This window comes from Aphis gossypii, chromosome 2 (genome assembly GCF_020184175.1).
Source record: "Aphis gossypii isolate Hap1 chromosome 2, ASM2018417v2, whole genome shotgun sequence".
NCBI lineage: Eukaryota > Metazoa > Arthropoda > Insecta > Hemiptera > Aphididae > Aphis > Aphis gossypii.
Genome location: NC_065531.1, coordinates 10,001,647 through 10,028,984, shown reverse-complemented (window position 1 = coordinate 10,028,984; position 27,338 = coordinate 10,001,647). Strand labels below are relative to the sequence as shown.

The following is a 27,338-nucleotide window of genomic DNA, read 5'->3' as shown; positions in this document are numbered from 1 at the left end:
GGCGCGCGCGCTCGCCGAACACCGGCGCGCACACGCACGCGGGGCGTGTTCCGATTGGTCCCGCCGCCCGTCATGCCCCCTCGGACGGCCCCACCAGTACCTGTGTGTGTAAACGCTCCCCTCCACCCGACGTAAGCAGCGTGGTGGTGGCGGCGGCGGTGGTGCGGTGGCGGCGGTGGCCGACGGCGGCGACGACGACGACTGAATGAGACGACACCGCGCGCCGCCTTCATATAGTCATACGCACCGGTCAAACGTACACGGTCGTCCCGCGTGCGGTTGTCGTCCGTTTTTTTTTTGGGTTTTTTCCGTTTTTTATTTTACGTTTTTTAAAAATTCTCCTCCGTAACCGACAGTGGAAACCCAAAAAAAAAAAAAAAGATCGTCGTCGTGAGACAGTGCCTAATGTCGAAATATACGACTTTTGAATAATATCGAATTTATATCAAAGTCGTTGTTGCTATATTTTATACATAATATAATTACAATATAATATACGCGCTGTGATAATATTATATTATTAATTTGTCAAATAATAATAATCGTGTACGCGCGATTGTGCCGTTGTCGAGACACTACGTTTTCCGTGCGAGCATTCGTCGGAGTGCGAGTGCGTTCGTCCGTGTTACCGTCCGTCCGTTAAGCTGGAGGGCTTACCCGCGGTGGCCGGCGGAGAGGGGCTAAGGCTGGCCGCGGCCACCGGCGCCCAGTACCGCCGGGTCGACGACGAGTCGAAGCTCGCGCACAAGTTCCATCCGGCCGGATTCGAGTTCTACCGGAACCTGCACAAGTTCCACAACCTGAACAACAACAACAACCACAGCAGCAAGAACAACAACAACAACGACTCGCCGCCTTCGGACAAGGCAGCCGCAGCGGCGGCCGCGGCCGCGGCCATGATCCTGCAACAGCACCACCGCATCGGCGGTCTGCTGGCCGGCCGGCGACCGTCGTCCTGCGACGCCACTGCCGCCGCCGCCGCCGCCGCGGCCGCTGCCGACCAACAGCCGCTCGACCTCAGCTCGCTGTCCGTGCCCAAGTACAACAACGGCGGCCGGGCGCATCCGTACTTTACGCATCATCATCACAGCCGGGTGGCGGCCGGCCACCAGCAGTCGTCCGCCAAGTCGACGGTGTCGTCGCCACCGCCGCCGCAGGTGCTGATGCGCGCGGTCCACGCGGCCGTCGGTTCGTCGTCCGACGACGACGAGGACGAGGACGACGACGACGACGAAGACGACGAACGCGGCAGCATCGGTGGCAGGAGGAGTCGCGGCGATCAGTCGTCGCCGATACCGCCGCCCACGCCCAACGAAAACGGTAAGTCCATTGTCGTCGTTCGCTTATTTTAAATCGATCGTATCCTTCATCCCGTTCTCGTGACGGTCCCGACCACGTTTATTGCAATAATATTATTAATCTCGTTATTTCGTGGGTCAAATCCTTTTCCGCTTTTCCCGACCCTTTATAGTCGTGCCCCACACGCTACCTGTCCCGCGACACCTGTTAATAATTATCATAAATCACGATTGTGAAACGCGTCGACACGTCCGTCTTCAATGGTTATGTTGGAAAACGATCGAACGCATACGTCAATATTTAGAACAAGGGCATCAGTTATAATTAGCTATCGTACATAATGACGACTAACGCATGTCAATTAGTCATGGTTATCGAAAATCTCACACTCGCCGTCGCCGGCCTCTCTCTGAGAGTTATTTCCGGTGAAAGAATAATATGTTTTCCCGAATTCGTCAATCGCGTTTACGTCACGGCTGCAATATTAAAATGATCAGAGCACATAATATATTATAATAATAATTATGAAATATCGTGGCGTGAGATAATAGGCAATAATATATGCTTGTGCGGTTAAATGATGTGCGGCGAGAAGAAGGTTCGCTGTTAATTGTCTTATGTCTACGAGTATATTGTAATTGTATGCTTTTAATTGAACAATCGTAACATGGTATTCCTACTGTATACGCACCTGCAAAGACGTGTTATTTCATGATAAGTTTTGGAAATCATAATATGCCCATATTATAGAATCGTTTGATATTCCATATCCGTATTATACATAATATTATTCCCACAACCTATTTATCTCTGAATCGACATTATGCAATGATTATTGATAATAGTAATATTATGTAGTTTGTCAAACGACTTAATTTTGGAATTAGATTGATTGGGAATTTGAGGTACACATAACATATTATATTATTGTATTAAGTTCTGTTGAATAATACGATAAAGAATGCGCAAACCGTTTGATCCTCATGGAAATAAAATTAAATAGGTACTTAAGATTAAAAAAAATATCATTTCGCAGAAATTCTATTTTTATGGGATACGGGTTTGAATGTAATCTTAGTAAGGTCGTCAACGTTTCCCAAATTCAAAATATAAAATTAGAATAATATACCTAAACGAGATTGATAGATTATTCGAGACCGCACGTGTACGTAAACTGTGAAATTACGATTAGATTTGATATGACGTTAGAAAATTAATTTCCTTGTAACTTTAAATTAAAACCAATTATTAGTGTTATTTTTAAAGTTTCTTATTAGATCAGGTCATCAGGAACATAAAGATCCTATTAATTGAAAAATATACGATTTAATTATTATACAACATTATAAAATGAAATAAAATTTTTCGAGAAAATTGTTTTCTTATGCATTTTTTTTATTAAATTTACTTACTGCGCATATTGAATTTACGAAAAGAATTTTAAAGAATTTTCTAACTTAAAACTATGAAATAATCAGTATATGTTATTTGTTTTTGTGTGTAAAAATAAATTGATTAATAAAAAAAATCTTAACGTGATTTTATTTTATAATATGTGTATAATAATTATCATAATTGCGTTTAACTAATTAAAATAATTTGTCAACTATAATAACTATTATTATATTTTGAATGTTTATTTTATTTTTAAAATTAACTAAATCTAAGTATAATAATATTACATTAGAATTCAAACAGCATTTATGATACATAATGAATAATGATAATTTATCGCTGTAAAAATATATACATGTATTTTTAATATCTTCACAAAAATATATAGGGATCTGTCTGGTTTTCATTCTTATTTAATATAATTAGTTTGATTATATATTTATATTCTAAACAATAATCAGTGGGCACTATTTCATTTTAAACAGTTTTGTTTATGATATAACATTTCTTTATTATAATAATTATTAATCAAATTTTAACCAAGGCGGTTAGAAATCTCATTAATTATAATGTTTCTTTTTGTTATACCATAATGTGTATTTGCATTTCATGTATGAGTTATTACTTTACAGTTCACCTGTTTTCATTTTATCATTATAAATTCTTATGTAGATACACACAGGAAAATGAGTAATTGTATGCATTTTTATCTCGTGTGCAGATTGTGTGAATTATAAACATCCATCATAACACATATCGTATTTAAATCCATAAAATGTATACTTATTACAATAGAAACGGATAGTTGTACTATAAAACAATAAGAAAAAAAATGTTTATTTTTTGCTCATGTTCTTTAACGCGATTCTCGGTAAAAACTAAAAATTATTATTTAATTGCGAAACGAACAACGCACACGTGTGCAATATCATAGTCCGTTTATCGTAATGCTTCAGTTTCGCTCCGTTTTTTTATTTTCGTTTAATCGGGCCACGTCTTCTATAATTATCAAACTATTGAAACATTATAGGAACATGTTATATGGTTATCCATATATTCAGTTTATAAGTACTCACGTATTATGTATTTTGTATTAAAATAACTACCTATTAATTCTGTCGACGATAAAATTGTAATATATTCACGTAAAAAAAAAAATGAAGTGTGCAGTATTAAAAAAAAAAAAAGCAACCCGTAAGGAATGTATAGGTACTAATCGGCAATCGCAATTAACACACGTTAACCGTTGTTGATCGTCAACAACGTGTCAATGTGAAAAACTAGGGGAAAAACTTTCCAATAGTTTTTCTGGAATTTGACTCGTAAAAAAATAACATCAAATATTATTTCAATTCACGGTCCACGGCACGGGTCGGTGTTATACCATAAAATCAAAATTTAAGTGTCATGAATCCAATTTTTTTTGTAAATTATGTATCGGAATTCTTAAAACCTATGTTTCGACTCTTTAATACAAATAGTTTTATCAAAAAATTAAGTGAATACCTATGCCTGTTGTGGATGTATGATTTGTCAAGCCGATCAGCCAGTACCTACATTGTTTCTATACCAGTACTGTGTGCTTTATAAGATTTATATTTTGTACCATATACCGCATAGGTATATCGTGTAAAATATTTTTTTTTTTGGGGGGGGGGCTTAGATATTTGGCAGCTATCAGATCCGTTAGGCTTGCCTCTCTGCCTGATCGTTACATTGTTTTGTTTTTTTCATAACACATTTTTCTGTTAACAAACCTGAACAGAATAAATAAAATATTTTACGAAACAATAGCATTACATTTTTTTTAACTATCGTTTACCTTAAATCATGGTGTGCCTAGTTCGTGTATTAAAATTAACCAAACATTGTAGTTTTTAATCCATTTGAATCGCAGGCGTACTAATCACAAAAGTTTAAATTTTCCGTTTTATAAAATTTTAGGACCGAACTAAACATCATAATTCAAAATTTAAAAAAATATATTCTTTTACCAAAAAATATACCACATGTAAAAGTTTCATAAAATTGGCTAAGCAATTGTTTTTATGTGCGTTTAATGTTTGTATTTTCAGTATTTTAAAGATGTTAAAAATTTGATAAATGTTAAAACTATAGTTTCTCTAAATCTTTATTGTTGGAATTACGACCAAATAACGAAAACGAATTTCTTTATTATCAAATTTACTGTTTTATGTCCAATTTTTAAAAAGTACCAAGGTGGCAAGGTGTCCAATGTTTTATTTAGAACGAGGCAAATGTTTGGTCCAGTATATATATATATCCGAAAACAACGTGTTCACAGAATGAAAAAAGCACACCTGTTAAACCAATAGATTCTTTCAGTTAGAATCTTAGTTAATAATTGAATGTAAATAGTGTAATTAGACGTGGTACTTAACATTAATTTTTTATTTTTGGGGGGCCTCAGATTTAAATGCATTATTGGCTAAACTCCAGCGAGCTCTCCGATCATCTCGTACGGTATTACCATCGGTTTTTATTGTGAAATTATCATGAAATTATTAAAAACACAAAAACATATAATAATATAATCCCATGGTAGAAGCGAAGAAGCCATTTAACTGTAATCCTATTGCCGTATTTACCTGCAATATAGTGTCTCTGTCCTGCAGCACGAGCTCATATCGTTGATATATCGCACGCGTCCTTTTTGTGTATAGTTAAACCCTTTTTTGGTATATACCTATAGGTATATACAATTATACCGCGAACAGAGAGCGGAAAAAAAGAAAAGAGGTATGTAACACAAGTCGTTATCCGGAAGGGTCGCGCCTCCCGGTTTTTTTTCCCCGTTTTGTTTTCCGACGGCTCGCGTACGCGTATAACCCCATCCGGCCGTCCACCCCCCATCGTCATCATCATCGTCGTCGGTTAGGTCTGCGGGTCCGAATCCCGTGCGGATCCTGAACGGTGTAACGGGTTGGGCACGAGGGCTACTTTGTTCGGGAGGGCACACTTCCTCGTCCCCCTACCGCCCATCTGTGCAGTACCCATTATTATTGTTACGCGTATCGCTCGCGCGCGCCGTTATAATATTTACACGGTGACTCTCGGGCCGGCGGTCGTGCCCGTGCGCCGCCACCGCGTCCCCCGGTCTCGGACAGATGTTTATAATAATGGTATAATATAATATAATACACACACACCGTCGTCGTGTGTCTACCTTGGCGCGAGACTCGTAAATTCCCCCGCTCGGGCCAAAACTATATGTAATAATAAAATATATATCGTACTAAAAAACAATAACGATTAAAACAGCGCGTGTGTCCGCATTTTTCTAAAGACCGACGATGAAATACCGTCCTGTCGCGCATACAGTGTGAAAATAAAATATAACCCACCCACACACACGGTTTTGATCCGTCAAGCAGTGGACCTGCAATTTAGGATCATGTATAGAACATAGATGATTGTTGAATTTCACATCAAACTACGTTTTTGATTGTTCGAGGGTAAAAAAATGACGTGAATTTGGTATACTATATTATAATAATATTAACAGTGGTTATTGCCGTCAGGTTGAACTTTGTGGATTTGGGAATCGCGTGCAACTGCTCGAGAAGCATATTATTTATTTATAAAATATATCATACCTACACGTGTACGATGTCTCTTCACGATACCGTTCGATATCAACCGTTTTTGTACGCCACGCCCATCACGATTATCGCTATTTTCTGTATAAGTGTTTTGATTACATGATTTTCCCGTAAATTATATCTAGCATATAATATCGTACTTATTTGATATTATTTTATTTATATTTTCCCTCTGATGTTATTTTATATTATGTATAGGCATCTAGTAAGTAGTTATAATATCGTATAAAGTAACCGTATCGAGAAAACGTCGTGGCGTGCTATTCAAAGTATTTTATTATTTGAAGATAATTGTCATTTAAACCATTGTTATTATTATTATTTCACTGGAAAAAACCTATTGCAAAATATGATGTACCTACTAATAAAATTAGAAGAAACGTTGATAATTACTAATTAGTGATTTGTATCGTTTTCGCCGTGACGTATGACTAATTGTATACCAAGTACCTACATATCGGCGACGTATAGCTGTATTGACGATATAATTTGTTTTACACAAGATCATCTATCTAATTTTTCTAAATCTATATAATATTATTCATTTTGTATTATATCATTAGTAAAACCGTGTTTATTACTCAAAAATTTAAAATTTAAATTCAGTTTTTTTATTGCCATGTCATTAATTCCATAATTAGATAGATATATAGGCACCACCGCGTAGTTAAATACAAATTACTCGAAACAAAAGGGAACAATAACGTACAACCTCTGTAACACAGTAGTCTTTTAATTTTATGCAAATAACACGTTAGTATAATATTATGACCTAGTGCCGTTAATTTCGGTGATATCCCGTCTTATCTGCACCGGTGATCTCAAGGAATTTCCGTTTTAAGACTTGCATAAGACATAATGAGATATCATGGTTATAAAAATGAAAAATTGAATAATGTCTAAAGTAATCATCAACAGAAACAATGAGTTCACACATTTTCTAGGAATAAATAAAATAATATGCGTGTCTTTCAGCCGATGGACGATATATATTTTCATTGAACAGCCGTGTAGTGCTAATTATGTAAAAACAAAAGATAAAAAGTGTTAAGGAGGAATAAAATAAAGTTTCGTCCTTGATTGTATAATATTTTGTTACCTATCCGAACATGTGAACAATTGCATTTACGGTGTAATGATGTATATCCATCAAAACTCAAAGAAATGATTATTTTGTAAAGGCAATGCATAGCCTGGTTTCCATCGTAATGCTTTAGAACAAGGACTAGTAAAATTACCATATAATATCGTATCCAACATTTTATGTTAATGTCTAAATGCATCAAATCGGTATTTAATTGACCTCTCCTCCGAGTACAATAATTATAAGTGCATTATCTCACGCTCCCAGTGAACCAGGACAAGTGCCAATAATAACTAAAAATCAGTGGCGCCTTTTCTCCAAAGATCCCTGTAGATTGCACCCCGGGCCACGACGTTTAAATGCATTCATATTTGTATACCACCTGTTGATACATCAATTTAACAGGTTTGCTATCAGATTTTAGTCAGAAGATATGTTAAAATAATAAAATATTATGTGTATTTTAATACTGCAGCCTTATACAATCGTATTCAGAGATAAATATCACTATATAATATATAAATATACAGTATACGGTTTCGCCGAATGACTGTGTCGGTATTGTTTCGTTCTCACGACAAAGCCTAGGGCGTTAAAGTCACTTTTCCGAAAACTCTAAATTGGACTCGCCACTCGGTCGCACAAGAGACAGAAGGGTGGTATGTGTGTATAAGAATGGGAAAAAAACCTAGTAAAATAATGGGAAATAAAAAGAAATAAATTAAATGTACTGAGAAACATAGAGAGACGGCCGGCACGGCGTCCGCCTTATGAATACGTTATTATTATATATAAGAAAAAGAAGTGCCCGGTTAAAAGCCCAGAAGCTAAAACGTATTATTTCTACTCCGGTAATGACTCGGCACAATTTGTTAGTTCAGAATTAGCTTCTCCTTTCATGTACGCACACACACACATACCATACTACACGTGTGTAAGGCCTTCGTAGTTATCAATAATGAATACAGTATATATAAGAAGACGAACGTCTTAGAAAGAGCAAGACAGAAAAATAAAAATGCATTAAGAATATTATTTGTCATCGATTGTGTGACTCGTGCAAGAATGCCGGCGATATATGTAATCCGTTTCGGGTAATTATTCTTTTGTTAGTAAAATGCGTTCTTTATTGGTGTCTCGACCAATGGCCGACATGGACAATAATATCATTCCACATGCGGTTTTTTCTCAATTCCATTATTATTATATTATAATGTATGTATTCAGATTGATGTCGTGACACAAAAGAAAACTAAAGAGAGAAATCTGTACAAAGAAAAAATCAAATTTGGTATTTAAATCTTTAAAAATTGGTTGGTATCATAGTTTGTAACTTAAAAACGTGTTCACGTTGATACTAAAATAACTGCAAAGAGTAGGTATATTTTATCATTTAAATGTCTTGTAATTTAATTTTTTTTAGTCATGTCCTATGAGTATTAAATAGTAATGATTTTTAATCATAAATTATTAATAAAATACCGCATCTATTGAAAAGAATCTCGTTGTTGTTTCAGTTTGCATTGTTGAAAAATAATAACAATTATTCGTGAATAAGACATTATTTAGAAAGTCCTTGTAATTAGCGCAATCAATGTCAAACAATCATAAAACGTGTAATATTATAATATGTTAAGATACTCGTACGATAGTTTTCGGTTAGCTCGGCGTTTTTCTCTAGCGTATAATATAGTATTTATATTTTATATTACGTATTATATATCATATTATATTATATAGTCTCATCCGGCAATTCTGTACCTAGTACAAACAACGCGCGGGGGTTTAATATTATATTTATATATAGGATTTGAACACTGGGGTCGAAAGGCGATCCGAGTCGAGCGGAAAAAAAATTGAAGTACATTATGTATAATATTGTAAAAGAATAAAAACGTTTCAGCTCTCTTATATTATATGTACGAGATGCGGGTGTCCTCTACCTACAATCGCGCGGCGCATCGGCGGGTGACCGCCGCGGCCGCCACTCTGTATATAATACTTATGTATATGTTCACGCGTCTACTATCGACTACTATCCGTATAATATTGTGTTATATAATGTTATATTATACCTATATGTATACGACGACAGTGGTCTCGCGCGGACCCGTCGCCCCCGTCGTTTCCGCACCTGTCCCGCCGCGCATCGGTCGTCTTCGGTTAATAATAATAATTGCCAACGTGCTCGTCCGTCCTGCCGCTAAACACATACACACACACAAAGTATATACCTATAGATTATATGTAGTATGGTGCGGGATATAGGTAAGTAATATATTATAATAATGTGTGCGCCCAACTACCGCGCATAATAATAATAATAATAATAATAATAATAAAAAGTATACTTCCTCGGGCGGCACAACACGCATGTACGGCGAGACGACACGGTGTGAACAAGTTACCCGCGGCGGCGCACCGTTTCAATTTGTCCAATTATCGCGCAAGGGATTAATCACCGCCGCCGCATCGTCGTCGTCATAGATATACTCGCGGTGGTCGTTTGTCAAACGCGTGTAAAGAGTGGAAAGGAAAAAAAAAATACACACACACACACACACACACATACACACACTTACGCCGTAGGTACATATTATATTAAAAAAAAATAAAAACCACACGATCTAGCGGTGGCGGGAAGATCATCGGCTGGTGCCCCCGAGGCCGGCGACCGGCACCTAGGAATGTTTTTTATTTTTATTTTACAATATACCTATGTATATACGCAGGTACTATGATTATAATATGTTACCGAGTGTTTCGACGACCGATGATGATGATGATGCCGCGCGTTGCATGTAAATCGGTTCGCGGGCCGACGACGACGACGTCTTCATTACTGTGAACGCTCGCGCACTCGATATAATATATAATAATAATATGATATACCGACGACGACTTGTAGACTTGAGTCGGTCGCGGTTGCAGCGCTGTACGTATAGTGCCTGTAATATTATTATTATATATGTATAGGTGTATTATGTGTGTATAATATATGTATCGTACGTATACGCGCATATACGCGCGCTCGCCGAGACAGGTGCGCTCAATCAAAACGAAAGAGGAAAATAATATATTATAAACGCCTCTTCTCCGCGCGCGCGCGTCGAGTTCTTCACTTTTACAAATTTCAAAATCTGTACTACGCCTATATATTTCGTACAATAATAGCCGGTATACGACCGACTGCTAAACGGTTTTGTGTGTGTGTGTGTATATGTATAGGTAATATACGCGGCCTGAAAACGAAATTAAGTGTCGGTGGTTATATTATGTATATATAATATATAGGTACCGACATCAAACGCTATTACTTTCCCGCCGCCACTGTTGACCATCAGTGTAATTTTTTTTCTTCATATTATATATGCTCGACGCAAGTAAAATTAGCTGTAAGAATATAATATAGACGGCTCACTGTGCGTACGTATATATATTATGTCTATCGCGAATAGAACACTAAATTACGTATATTATCATACCCGACTAGATACGCCTGCAAACTAACTATATCACAATAATGCTTTATATATTATACCTATTATATACGTGCAAAATGTGCTATACCTCGGCGATTTTTTCCTTAAAATTCAACTACACATATTGTATTAAATAGTTAATATACAAGCGATTCGATGATATCATTATTTTATCAAATATTTGTGATTATGTTTATATAACCTCTATATTTTTCCATTATATTTATACCTGTATAACTTATTCGGCATAGATATGCACCTTATTATATTCATATAATATTATGTTTATTTCCTTGAACGTGACTATAGGATTTATTGGGCCAGCGGGACACTTTTAGCGTTCGAAAAGTGAATTCGAGTTCGAGTGCTTGACACACATAGTATCGAAAACCACAACAATAAACGAGATCCTACCGAGAGAAGTATTACCGGGCCCGGGATATAGACAAAAGCGATTATTGTATGGATATGTCTAGGGAGTCTTGAAATGAAGTCAAGGTCTCTATAGTGGAATTTATTGCTGCGAATTTCGGTGCCACCCGGTAGCTCTCATACGCATGTATAATATAGTGTATTGTATATAATATATTTATTCATGTGCGTTGACGACGGTGGCGGTCTGATATGTAAAAAAAAGCATTAAGATGGACAAAAAAAACACACACACACTATATACCGAACGTTAGGAATTCATTAGCGGCGAGATAGAAAGGGTTCGAAAGAAATCCTTGGTCTTAATTGTGTATAAAAGCGTCTGTGGATATAATATATGGAAACCGACGCGTAATTAGAATAGACGAAAATTGTATTTTAATAATAATAGTTGATAATAATAATAACAACCGCGGTAGCCCCGGAAGAATGAAAAAGTGTTTAGAGAGAAGGCCATTAGTTATTCATGGCTGACACGCGGGGCTGAATCATGCGTTATTAAAAATAAAAAAAAAAATAAAATAACCCGAAAGAAAGAGAGGTAAAGAAATAATATCGTATTGCTTAACGACGAAATATTCTTTACATATATATGCTTCAAACCCATTCTGTTTCTCATTAAAATATCATTAGTCCGAACGAGTGTGTGCCTTTCGATTCTCTCCCCACCTCCCCTCAAACTTTGGGACCCCGCTAATGACACACACACGACTCTGTGTATGATTATTAATCTTCCCCACTCTTGATATAAACTAGATAAGTAAAAGTCTGTAATGTCGTAATGGTCATTTGTTGCGGTTTTATTTATTAATTTTTGCGTCTATATATTATACTACATCATAAGAAATATGATTCTGATAACTGTTAATGAAAATAAAATATATTTATAACAGTTGAGAATATTTTAATTCAACAAAATTCTATCGGTAATAACGTTGAATATTTTTTTATATTTGTGTTAAGCACGATAACGTATAGGTACATGAGTTAATGGGTTAAACGTATACTTTATGGTGACGTCAACACATTTGATTCATCTCGTAAATACCGGATGACTGTTACCTATATACAAATGACTCAAATATCTACCGAATCATTATACAACATACAAGACAGAATTAAAACATTTAATCGGTCTATTTATCATAATATATACGATATTAGTAGGAATATTATATTTTATTCCGCGAAACTGTCGTTCACCTCGTTTTCTTGTTTGCATAGTTTCACTTTAAAATAGTGTGTGAAATCTGGTCTGCGTGTATAACACTCAATATAGTATTATACATATTTTTATTTCTTTAATATTGTTATAATATGTGTTTCATTTCTTTTTCTTTATTTTTTTTTTTTTTAGACGCTTCGGAACGACTGATGCACCTCGAACACAAATTCTACTGCCGAGATGGTGAGTTTTAAAATTCTATTTTATCATTTATTATACACAAACATACATAATATTTTATACAACAATACGTGTAGAATGTATACCGTACATCACTGCAGTGTATAGTTCCCTCCTTTTTTTTTTTTCATTTCGCCAAACATAATTATGTTTGCGTTCTTGTACCGGCAGTGTGACCTTGGCATTTTTATTACCGTTGCGGTCGAAAAATATCGACGATATTTTTACGGCTATTAGGCCTCATCTTAAAATAAGTAATGCTTCTAAAACGTGTTTGCTCGAGGTAAAAATGATAGCTCTCGGGTGCAGAAAACCGGCGCCAACGCACAACCGCCACCACCACTACCACCGGTCACCGCCACCCTATACAGGCGACTACCTGTAAAACGTTGGCCCAGGTTAGTTTATTGTGTCTAGGTATATTATATTGTAATAAATATATATATATTTATTTAATATAATACATGTTGGCGTAAGCATTGTGTAAGAAAATTATAAGCATATTATTATGAGTGTTTGGTGCCGATTTTTTTTCTTTTTTTTTACTGAAGAATCGGTACAAGTAAAAGGATTAACTCCGTGGGAAACACGGCACAGATTAATGAGAGTCTATTAGAGGTCTATGGAACAAAAAAAAAAGAAAAAGAAAAAATAATGAAATAATGAAGTATAGTAGCTTCGTGTATTGTTTTCGACTGGACCGCAGACGACGAATCGTGATAGACGACCGAATGATATTTGACAATGGAATTTGGCATTGTAATACGGAATTAAAAATAAAAAACAAAACAAAAAATTGAAACATATTTAGGCTCTGAATTTCACGCTCATTATTAGCAATAAACGGTTGTGTATTATAATGTTATATATGTTACTTTCACTCTCTGTGTCAATAATTCGGTTCAATAAAAAAACGATATATTTTCTACTCTCGTTAAGAATCTACGGTCGATATTTTTATTGTCTTACGAAATTTAACAATCAGTAATTTATAGTTCTCCAAACAGTAAAAACATACCTATATTTATGTTGATCTAATTAGATTATCGTGATCTTCCGTATAAGACAAATTGCGTTATTAAACCGAAACGGCCCAGTATTGAGCATGATAGTTAATGGTTTCGGTATGTCACGAACTTCTCTGGAGTTGGTGGTTCATCTGCTTTCTTTCCGGCTTCCCTATATTAATGTAATGAACCGAAACGTGAATACTAGTGATTTTATTGTATTCGGTTAATTTAAATCACCCAAAATGTGTAATACGAAATATCTTAATACAACCAAATGTCTCGGACTACATGTTGGTATGTTAAAAACAAAAAAATAGAAAATTAGTGTTTTTTGTGATATATCTTTGCATTATATAAATCCAATAAGATAAAAATGTAAAATGACTTGCACTACTGTTGGAATAACTGAAACCTGAACAACTGGCTCGTTCTCATTAATCATGTCTTATACAGACAAGCGTAAATCTAATTTAATTTTAAATTACTTCTTTTTATATGGATATAAAGTTCTATGCGATTTTATTCCTAGTAATAAATGTGTATATGTAGTTTAATGCACATAAAAACGTGTAAATGCACACGTTGTTTTTATTCCGAATACGATTACGATTCAGATAGTGTAGTTTTTTTGCACGTAGAAATTCAATATCGGAAACGAGTGTGTACTTACTAAGTACATGAATGTTACTCTTGATTATCAGTTATGCAAATGCGTGGTATTAAATTGCGTGTAACAGCGAAAGCATAATTAATATTATAAAGATGGTGGGAGTAGAACTATTCGTAGATAGAAAAAAAAACTAATTTCGGTTTTAATGTCTTTCTTCGGGTCGGAAATACAAAAAGGGGAAGGGAAACGATGATAAATTATAATAATATGTACGAGAAATATAATAATTAACAGGTACTATTATGTAAAAAAAAAATCGTTACTGGACCACATCGAACAAACAGTTTCTCAACCGGACTAGGAAATTCTTCAATAAATTCTTGTAAACGGACAATTCTTTCTTTTTTTCCTCCCTACAACAATATAATTCCCATTCATGTATGCGCATTTTGTTGACAATTTCCTACACGTTCTTGCAGTCTGGTCACGTTTTTTTACACAACTGCATTAAAGCCGGTACCCCCCAGACTGGTCCTAGACGGGTATTTTATTTTCCCTACCTTATTTTATAGTTTTATACACTCATCTTCAATCCGAGCACACCGATTCAAAGAACTATTGCACGTGCTGGAACTGCTATTGTACAACAGACTATTTTGATTATGTCAAGTTGCACATATCGGTCGAATATGCGATAATACATATGTATATTTTATAATTCATGATGTGAACAACATGTAATTAAATATAAAATAGTTATGTAAATAAACAGAAAACATAAAAAGAAAAAAAGAAAAACCACGTGTGTAGTAACAACGTTAATGTAAATCAGTTATTTGTGTTGTTACTTGTTAAGAATAATAAATTATGTAATTTAAAATACTTAAGTTATTTATCATGTGCGAGTCTGGTAGCATTTTATCAAATAAAACATTAGAAAACATAGTATATCTGATTAGAATTTGGAATACATATTTTGGTGGGCGTTAGATAAATTTAAAATAGTTTGAATATTCAAGATTATACAAGCTTAATTAAAAATTATAATAAATATATATTTAATTAGTTATTAGGTACTTATTACTCTCATTTAAGTACTTTTTTTTGTATAACAGTATTACTGATGACATTGAATCATTAAAATATGATACGATATAGGCAATATGTATATATATGCATTTATAGTTAATATGCAACCATTGACCTGCAACTATTATGGAAATGTTGGAATATGCAAATTGTTTTGTTTATTTTAATTTTTCCTTTTTCGCAGTTACCCATATTACATACAGATTACAGGCATGTAATGTTCAATCTATTTTCAGCAATATGTTTATTATTTGTTGTGCATGTACTTGTGCTCGTAAACTTGATTATTGAATCGAAACATTAACTTAACATTAGATAAACAATAATACACTGCAAATGATAATAATCCCTATTAATGTGTTACTTATTTGTTTATTTTTTTTTATTAATAAAATATAGTTATATAATTGGCACAGATCACGTATACCTATTATTACATATTATTATATTATGATTAGTCGGGTGCAGCGTAATCAAATTTCTGTGAGGTTTTGTTTTAATTTTTAAACGATCGTTTCCATGATGTACATCCTAACAAATACCTATGTTCAGAAAAATGTTTCTATTTTATCCTAAACGATATTTTAAACACTCTGTCTTATTGGAATAAGATCCTTATATTATATGTTCCCTAACATGTATTTAAAGTCGTTTTGTTGAAGAAACTTTTTCACAATAATTAATCAAAGAATGTTTGGGGTGCGGTTTACTTGGTCGGAAACAGCCACCAGGACTTGGAAAAAATTCAAGTTTTTCAGCGGGTCACCGTCATTGCATCCGGAGATGGCATTCCATACGTACACATCCACCTGGATATCGTCTGTAACGAATAAGCGAGTGCGCCCGCCGCGCCGACTGTAATAATAATTCGCGCCGCATCAATCATAACGCACGCGCGTTCAAAAATCCAAAAAGGGCGGTGTGGGACGAGGAACCCAATAATAGCTGCTCGTCCATTTCCATATTAACGAAACGACCGGCGGCTAACCCCTCACGCGAAAATATATCGCTTCAATTTCCTTTTCGTTTTTCCTCCTTTACACTCTATATATTTATATAGATGTATTATTATGTCAGTGCGTGTGTGCAGTATTTGGCTCCTAGTTATATATCAAAGTCTTATTTTTCACCTTAAATCTATTAGACCGTTGCCGCCCCGCGTATTGGTTTCGTATTTCTTTTTTTCGGGTCTGTTTTATATTTATTATTAAAACACTTGCCCGAGACCCGTTGGACGTTTATAAAACGCTTTCGGTTCGCTATAGGTACCTACCAGCTACTTTTGGTCTATAATGGCACACACTCATCCGTGTTATTGTGATTATTCGTGTTGAGAAAATCGCTCAGTTATGTAAGAAGTATTCTGGGTTATTGTTTTATGTATATTTTTTTGTCCTTTTAACGTCCATCGATCATAATTTTATTTTAATGTGCAATTTACTTTGATGTACCTATGTGTAACAACTTTATTATTAGAAAAATAAGGAATCATTCAATTTATTAGTAAATTTAATTATTGCACACAATAATTATACGTATAGCATTACAATGTTTTTCATAATACATGCATATTACACATACAATAATTTGCCTATTGACATTGAAATTATACTAATTATAATATTACATTATATATGTATATATAACTATAATAAGTATAATATATTACTTATATTAAACGTTCATTTTTACTACAAATTAAAACATGTTCATTGTTAATAAAGATGCATCCAGTATTATTATTGTATACTCTTTTTTTACTCTAAAACTTAAATGACCTTAATATATAATTACAAACTTCCGCTTAAAATCTAATAAAAAATATAAAATTTCATATAGAATTCATGCTTGGCATACTTTTTTTAGGGAAAATACACTTTGTTAGATTTTAAATACATTTAAAAATAACCGAATTAAATAATGTGTTATTGTGCCGTAACTCCTGAAACATAGTTTTATTTTATTAAAATATATAAACCAACGTTTGAACGTATATTCTAAATTAACGGTTTATAATAAGTAAATTTTAAAAATAGAAGTGTTCGTTTGAATATCTATTTAATTTTATTTTCACTTAACTTTATTTAGATTATAGTATTAAACTATAATAATGACATCACGAATAAATAATAATTCTATTATAATTATTTCCTTTAATGACTCAACATTGCATTCGTTTTAACCATGAACACGTATTTTCAGACATCCAAAAACTTTTTCTCTTTATTACCATTTCCTGTAGCATAGTAGAAAATATCAAATTCCTTTTGAAGGCGGTGATTAAACCTTTAATATAATTTCGATACCCTTTAATCTAATCCTATTAATTTTTTTTTTTTAATTGAATTTTTATTATAAATCCTTCACCCCCGTACCGGATATAAATGAGCTTATGAAAACCTTTAAAAAAAACCGTCTGACATATTCATTTGCCAATCATAATACTGACGCGTATTGTATTATCCATCAACTGACAGGTAGGGTTTCATTTATATATGACAGCGTTTGCAACGTGTCTAATTTTTTTGTACCTTGCAATGCAGTAGTAACTATAGTGGGAGGATTATACAAGAAGGTATAATGTTCATTATAATCTAGCAAATTTATACAGGGTGTAATGATGCGCAGTTAAGTTTTTTATGCCTTCCCTCCAGCAAAAATACCTAAATTTAACGATACTAATTAATGTTTGCCTCGGTTATGTGCTTGCTTGGAAAGTGTATTTTTACGTGAGAAGCATATAACTATACACTATGCTAAACGTTTTGAATAATGATTTAAAAAAAAAAATACCCAAATAAATAGTGTAAATATTAAACGCATAATGTAATAGTAAGAAACAAACTTATATGTATGGTTGAAAAGAGGAACGTGAGACTCCTGCGTCGGCCACCGACTAATTGCCGAATATGCGCCGCGGTACAAGCTAACGATCTCGTTTGATTGATGTTGCTGCACATTTCAATGTCCTTGCCGCTCTATGTGTGTATACATTATTATCATTATTATTATTATTATTATTATATACGTACGAATAATATTCGGTCTCGAAAGAAAGAAAAACTCCACAGTAAGAATGAACTGGACGACCTCTGAAAATCGAACAACGTATATGCAAGAGCTAAAAACTACACGGCGCCCGTGTGTGTATCATTTTATTAGAAAACAGTCAGGATTTGTAGTGCATACAGCCGGCGGGTCGGGATAGAAACGCCCCGGAGCAACTCCGGAACAGAAAATTTAATAATAAAAATAAGTCAAACACGGTGCAGAAATTGTATTCGGGAGGAGTTCTGGGAATTCTGTTTGTTTTTACTACCACCCCCGCCCGAGGCCTTTGCCTTTGTGTAAACACCAATATCTTCAATGCCTTTGCCGCTGTATGTGCTTATTCAACGGTGAAAAACGCGGAAAAAATTGTCGAGAAAAAAAACGTACAGACTTTTTTACAGGTCACTGCGATTACACGGTTTTCTTTATCTCTATATCTGTATTTTTCACTTAGAGTTTTTCGAACCGTAAATCTTGCGTTAAAAAACACCTATGCGCGCTTTTGTGTCGGAAGAGCACACCCCCGTGTCCGGTGACGAATGTGCCGTCGTCGCGTAATCGACCAAGACGCGGCCGATTAAACGAACCGTTGCCTGTGACAATGTATCGAATTACCTCACATGAGAAATAATAATCGGTCTTTCTAACTAATGATGATATCACAAACGAATCTAATGTGCGATTGAGCCGAAAATCGAGCGGTATAATATTTTGTACTTGTATAACTTTGAAACATTAAGCATTTAGGCATATATACATCAGGAATTACAGCTTTGATTAGAATTGCGTCGATTATTATAAATATTTCGGTTTTCGGTAAGATACAAATTGTATAGGTACCTTACGTATGCATTATTGTTTTTAAGTTAAACTGCGTATAAAAAAAACATTCTGTGTATGTATATAATACATTTGTGCATATTATGAGAAACTATTATAATTCAATAAATGTTTTTGATTTATATTACCAAGAATATTAGGATCAGTGTTTATTATCAAAAAAAAAATATTCATTTTGTCATTTCTTTGACAGTTTCAAATGTTGTTAATTCCATACTAGGAGACAGACGTAATGAAAAAAATTAATAGTATAGAAAAAAATAAAGATGATGTTATCTGGGTTGTATTTTTTTTTCTGGATTATATAAATACGAAAACATGTTTAAGTTTATTCATTCTTTTTTTCCTCAAAATTGTCAGGTGTTAGCGAATCCAATACCCATGAGTATTTTGTCGTCCTATATTCATAACCGAACATATAGGTACCCTTGGATAACACCGGCAATTTCTCTTTTGGAAACTGATCATCCATACGGTAACATTTCTTTTTTTTTTTGTAAAAAAAATCTATCGCAAACAATAACCGTACAAAAAATTAACACTATACCTTTGCGCGATATAAAAATAAAACCGTGAGAACTCGTTTTTTTTACTAAAAAACCAACCCCAAAATACATTCCTAACTTGCGTAAAAAAAAACCTATATATAAAATTTATACGAATACGTGTATACTGTATATAGGTACCGTTGAATTAATAATAATAAAAAAAATATTTTTAACCTGAATTAAACGATTCCCCCTTTAAAAAAACTGTACACTATTAAGTAGGGACATTTTTTCGTGGGAATTACTGTTTTTTGCGTAATACTGGATATTTTTTACACTTTAAAAATATGCTGCCGTTTTTTTCCGTTTCTAAGGGAGATTGACCCCCTACCGTAGTATACATAGGTACGGAAATAACTTGATTTTAGGGTTAAAAAGATAAGTGGTTCCGGATTTTTTTTTTGTCGTCCCCTATAGTTTTTTTTTTTTATAAAAACCAAAAAATCTGAATTTATTGTTCGCGATGGTATTTTTGCGGGAAAATATAAAATATCATTAAATACATTCAAGATCAGCTGTTTATCATTATTTATGCGTGAGAATTTTTTTTAACCTTACACAGATTTATAATTTTTTCGTTTTTCTGTATGATGACACAAGTAACCTTATACTATAATACTATGAATTACAATCATTTATCCATTTATAGACATTTAACGAAAACGACTATATTACCTACCTACTGAAATGTTGTAATGTGATTTATTTAACTATTAGGTTATAATAATAAAAATATTAAATTTAATAACGCTTACTTATATTAAGTATATATAGATATAATAAATTATAAAAAAAATCATTTTAAAAATAAAAATCATTTATAAACGCACACTATAACTGTAATTTTGTACCCCAACGCCATTTGTTCGATTCCGTTAATATAAATTACCAATGATAGACGGTTACTCTATTAACATAATGTATAACCCTTCCCGACTAAAATAGCCATTTTATTCGATCCCTATTTTTTTGTACTCAATATTATTTAGACCCTATATACAAAAAACCATGCAAGACCAATCGGGTTAACCGTTTTAGTAAAATGTATTTGATGTATTCGTTGTGTGTATTTTCCGTTAAACATTCAACAATCGATTTTTTTTAATAACGTTTTTTACCCCCTTTTCTTAAACCTACTTATCTTTCGCGGTAAACCAGGTTATGCTCACGTAACATTTCTTAGGTTTCATTCATTTATACATATTGTATATATCTGCGCCAATGTATCTTTAATGTCAGACACACATGTCATGCCGATTGTGATTGCTCTGCGTATACTGATTGTGTGTGTGTGCGTGTTATGTGGGGGGTAGTATGATTTTTACTAAGCACAAAAAAAAAAAAATGCGGAAAAAAATAATGCAGCTGTGTTGGTTTAGAAAGAATACATTCGATATTGCGTGCATATAAAAAAGACCAGTAGGTATAACTCAGCACAATGGGTCCATCCTAAAAACGCATATATCCGTGTACAACTTGAATAAAAAAAAAAAATCCTGCGTGTAAATCAAGACAGCGTTTTCACGATTATAATAGCAAGATAGCACGGGTGTATGCTTATAAACTATCATGATGTACAATGTAAGAAAAAAATCAAAACAAAATGCGTAATCGTGACAATAAATTATTACGTAGGTATATAATTCTTACAATCCTGTTTATATAGGTACGTAATGAAAAAAAATTAATTAATGAATAATAATTTTTACGAAGTAATATTTATTATTTATGATATGATAATGCGAGTATGCGACATCAAATTATTGTTACGTATTTTAATTTAAATAATAAATATCTAGGTACCTACTACGTAATAAGTATAATAAATAAATATTTTAACTAAAATTATTTTCAATCCCAAAATTAGATTTAAAAAAATAAGGTTATTTTTTTAATTAACATGTGCTATGTGTATATTTTATTATATACGTCATATTGTGCGGTCTAATTATTTCTATCTATATTCCTTTTACGTGTTCAATATTTTACACGTTGGCTTATTAGTGAATTGTAAGTAAAATGAAAAGAATGTGTTTGCTATTTGTCGATCAATGTATATATTAGCAAGGAATGAATATGAATGTGATACGTGTGATACATACGTTGTGCACAAGGATTGCGCAATAAAACCTGTGTTGTCAAAATAGCGCCCAGGAAAAATAGCAGCCTAGCTATTCAAATAATCATAATAATAATACCTATAATGTTATTATTATTCTAATGAAGCCCAAGCGTATAAGTTGATCAGCGAAACAATTAAGAAAGCGCCGTGCCGTCGGCTCACGAACAATCGGTACTTATTGCAAAACCTATACGCTTTGTCTCACGGTTAAGACAAGAATTATAAGAATACGAAAATTACTTTAACTTTCGATTTTATAGTGTTTTGTATTATTCTGAATCCGATTACAAAATAACTTAACAGCAATCAATAAATAGCTGGTAAACTTCTCTGTTAATCTTAAATATTTCCATTACATTTTTTTTATAGGTAAAATTTTTACAGTTTATATTATTTGAATTAAAAGGTATCGTGTATATGAATATATAATATTTTCATATATATGTATTATGCTTGCTTAATATATTTTCAATTTGGTATTACTTAAAACTTCAAACATTATAGTACGAAGCGTTAGACTGGTATTTTAATAGAATTAAATTCAAAAAGCTATGGTCAAAGAGAAAAAAACATATGACATCCCTCTTCTACTCCTAGAATCTCACAATATGTACTCGTAAGTAAATTGGGGGAGGACACGAAGAATATAATATATATATGTATGTGTGTATTCAATCATCGGACGGTTTTTTTTAACATACCCCTTTTTCCAATTCACTGGCCTTTGTATCCACGCTATCTGCCCTTTGCCATGTCTCTTCTTATCTCATATTATTGTTCCTCACTGACCTTTTGAAATTCCTATTTTCCATCTTTACTCCCTTGGCTGCTTTAGATTATTGAGGGAACACTGAACACACAAGCACGAATTCATCGTTTTCGCTCTGTGCCCAATGTTTGGCCGCCGAATTATTTCTATTTACATTTCAATCGGATTTAGTTCAAATTATGTGACTGGTTTCTTTAAACATATATATAGTTGACCTCAGCCTTTTGAAAAACGTCAAAGGTTGTGTTCGGAATTCTGAATGATTTTTTTTATCATTTCGAAATCGAACAAAACAAAAGAAATAAATTTACTTCCTATTATTTATTTACCCTGTACTCGCCAACAGCTGTTAAGGCCAAGTGGTTGTTTTTTTATCCTTTTTTTAGCTAGGAAAATAAACTCCTACTTGGGTAAATGGGTGCGAAATTGAAAGGCACTTAAAGTAAAACTCTAAAGAAACGTGCGAAAGGGTCCGGCCAAAATTCGATTACGGTGGACAATATAAAAAACCTATAAGTCTGTCTATAGAACGCATTTTAGGGTTGGTCAATGGCATTTAAATTACGTTTTTTAAGCGAAAGATTGAATTATTTTCGTCTTAACGTTGAAAAGTTCACTTAAAAAGAATTTGTTGACTCCAGAAATGAACTTATTTCGTCCGTATAATACTTATTAATATAGTTACTTTTAGAAAATAAAAAAATAAGTAATATTGTAACAGAAATTATTCTTATAAACTTATTGTCAACTTTATTTATTGAATCACCATTTTGTTTTTTTTTTTCATTGAACTACATAAACCAATCAGGTAACGAATTACCATATCGTCAACCCTCACAATCACCCCTTTTTGCATAACGGTTTTTATAGGTTAGTTTTGCAAAGGGATACCATTGTAGCATTGTGTACTTCTAAAAAGTCCGTTACGAGAAAAATGTTGTTGAATTAATGAACCTCCCTTTAATTTTCACTTCCTCCTTAGCATTCTAACACCCCGGGATCTTAAGTTTATAATACATAATTTTTTTTACAAATACATTTTTCGACGACAAAAAGGGTGTGCATTTCGACACAAGCACGTGACGCAGGTGGTAAAACCAACCGTTTTTTACCCTTTTTAACGCAGGTATATGAAAATGAATAAAAGAGCTGAATAAATAGCTCGAGCCAATAGGGTGCTTTTTTCACCCCTTTTGAATAGAAAAACAACTACTGCGCATTAAATCCAGCATGTTAAAAAAAAAATAACGTTACACGTACCAAATAGTATAAACAATTTCGCTATTCATTGATTGAAAATACTGCAAAAGGGGTTTTACTGCTGGCACAAGCTATGTCGGCATGCGTTACTTACATTCAACCCTTCTGTTAAATATACAGGTAATAATAAAAAGGGAAATTTTGTCACGTGACACGAACATAATAAAATATAGACACTACCATTAGAGCTACCATTTTGTTATTCAATATATTTTTTTAATAATGTAGATAGGTATGCAGATAAATAATGAAATAGATCGTGTTAAAATTACTGTGTTAAAAAATTAACAAAAATTAGAAAATAAATTAAAATTTTATTGCAAAAATAAAAATTCTGAATTATTATTACTAGTTTAATTTTACAAATTATAGTTATGCACAATTTAACACACCTGCTAAAGAAAAGAACGGTACCTATGTAAGTAATCGAGAGCTAGAATAAAAAGAAAAAAACAATGAAAATATCTTGGATTGCATGGGGTACATAAGAGGTGGCCTTGTAAATGTAGACATTGCAAAGATATTGGTAGTATAATTTTTTTTTTATTTATATATATTAAGGGACTATTGCATTTCAACAGCAGGTGTTACGAATCTCTGATTTATATGTGCAGACATGCGAAAAGCGCATAAAAAAACAAACGAGTATGCGAGGGTGGCACATCTTGTAATACGATGAAAACATGCCATCATAAACTCGTGCTTGTGTATCATTCACCCCTTTTTATTTCGATCATTTTTTCGTTTTTTAGGCCTCTAGTTGTTCAGATTTTTTCCACCATTTTCAGCCCCTCGACATAACGATATGTAATAGTTAAATGGACTGAGCGATAAAAAACCAAGTTCAACAAGTATTATTACTCTGTTAAAAACAATTTTTCGTGTATCTAAATAATTTTTTTATTGATAATATCGGTTTTATTGTGCATACTATAGTATATCTATAACAGCTTATTTGAATATTCGTAATTTGTAGTAACTACATTTTTATGATTAAGATGACTACGCCATTTCAATGTTATTAAAGTAGACTGTTCGTTAAATAAGTACTATAAGCAAGCATGTGGATATCATAAATAAGCTGTATTTGGCCAAGGGCGAGTGATCATGTTTAAAAGGCGTGAAATGAGTAACGTTGCAATATTGTGACGTTGAGGGTCAATTTATTTTATTTTTTTAGTAGTAAAGAATGATTGCTAAAAAACGATTTTGGTAAAAACCGGAAGATAACTATATATATTATATAAGCTATATGGTACTATTGATAAGTAAAATAGCTACCGACATCAAAGGGCAAAGCATCGCATAATAGTATATAAATTCAATTGTAAAATGTTTATTCAAAAGTAATCAGCAGGATACCAAGAATTTTTCAAACGTGTAAAACTGTATTGAATTCAAGGATTGCGTGCAGATTTACAGGGTTTCTCAAATTGTTAAATCATTAATGCTACATTTTTTTTTATTATTATTATTAAATATGGTCTGATTATAAATTTGTCTAGTTAGCATATTCATGTATAAAAGTTACGTAAAAAAAAAATAATAATTATAACAATAATCATAGTATAAATTATTATCAATACTCAGTATTTATATTATACTTCTTATCCTCTTTGAATAAAACATTAGGTGTTTTTGAAATATGAATCACTGACGTGTGATACGTGTGCCAAGCACCCAAACTGTGTTTCACGTTAAATGTTTTGAATTGGTTTTTATATATTATTTCGTTCAACGGGAATTTTGAGACACAATTGAACTCATCGAGTAGGCAGAGAAACTACATTTTAGGTAGGTAATAAAAATGTATAACGTTGTATACAAAAAACACCAAAATTTTTAACGTAGGAGGGGATAACAAACGTCGAAATTATAGGTCCAAATAATATATATTTGAATAGTATAGTATGTTAGGTGTTTATGAACTGTTCAATTCGTAAATATTGTTCCTGTGATTCACATGTATTTTATGTTAATGATTAATATCAATTTAAATAGAAACGATGGAACCTTTTATTGAAATCACTAAATATTTTTCTTATCCGAGTAAGTCTTTATTCTTTATTATGACTAGTATAACCTAAATAGTAAATATTATTCAATAAAATGCTTACATTTTAGTATTTTGCCTATAAGAATAACAAACAAAATTAAAAATTTAACTATCTATTGTCAAATATGTAAACATATACGTTATTGACTCATACAATCATGTGTACCGTTCAATCAATGGCAAGTATCCAATTACACACTGTTTAGCATAATATTTTTGTTAGGTATGATTATGTGTTAGATATAATAACTGTATTTCCAATTTTTAAATCGCTTATAATTTAAAACTATGATATTTCGCTTTCTAAGTTACTTTAAAATAAAATATTTAACTTGGAGAAAGTTTTATTACAAGGAATATAAATTATTCTTTCCTAATACGTTTTATTTTCTTCTATATTACGTGACCAGTCATAGACACGAAGTCGATACTTATTGCTTGTACGATTATGATAACTCTACAGTCTACATTGTTTGTATCATATTATATATGTTGTTTTATTTTGTGTTTTTGATTGTTAAATTTAATAAAACGTAATACGAATCTTATCCGTGGTTCTCAGAGTTTCTAATTTCCATTTAGAAAAATTGTATCATTTTACTTATAAATAAATACATTATATATAGTAGTAAGCACTTAAAATTTTGTCACAATAAGAGTAATATCAACGTCGTTTAATATATACCTCTCAATTCCGAGATGACGGAACTGTTGTGCACATGTTGGTTCTCAGTTTAGGGAATGAAGAACTTTCAACTAATGTCTGAGGTAGGGGAAGATAGATATTTATTATTAACGGCCTTTAGAGTTTGCCGTTTTGGGGTGTTTGTAAGGGGCTGATAACTTGTATGCATGTAGTAGTGGACACCATAATGAAATAGTTAATGTGAAATAATTGAAAAGGGAGTTTTGAAGAGGGAAAAGACCTATAGTTTTTGTCAACTTACTGAAAAAAGTATAAAACATAGTTGGCTAATGATATAGGTTATGTAGTATTATAATTTGTAAATTTAATATAAAAGAAAATATTTAAATATTTTTTATTTAATATTTTTAAGAATATGCGTATGGTCACGTTTTTTTCTCCGTAGAAATCATAATAATACACAAATATGTGTAGGTTAACGAGTATAAATGTAAGGGCAAAGTCTTTTGTCAGGCACTATAAGGTGTATTCCAACTATTTTCAAAGAAATCGCTCTTTCTACCTGGGATACAGACCAAGTGGTCAGCCCAGGATGGTAGGATTAGCATATAATACAT

The 27,338-nt window shown here is 33.0% G+C and overlaps 1 protein-coding gene across 1 annotated transcript in view; it reads left to right on the top strand.

Annotated features, from left to right (window-relative positions):
* The first annotated feature begins 222 nt into the window (after nucleotides 1-222).
* Nucleotides 223-27,338, top strand: part of LOC114130916 (POU domain protein 2-like) — a 40,263-nt gene continuing 13,147 nt past the window's right edge. Inside the window, exons 1-2 of the mRNA XM_027995993.2 lie at nucleotides 223-1,320; nucleotides 12,673-12,723. Of these exons, the coding sequence (XP_027851794.2) occupies nucleotides 897-1,320; nucleotides 12,673-12,723 (475 nt within the window). The 5' untranslated portion in view covers nucleotides 223-896. The remainder of the gene's footprint in view (nucleotides 1,321-12,672; nucleotides 12,724-27,338) is intronic.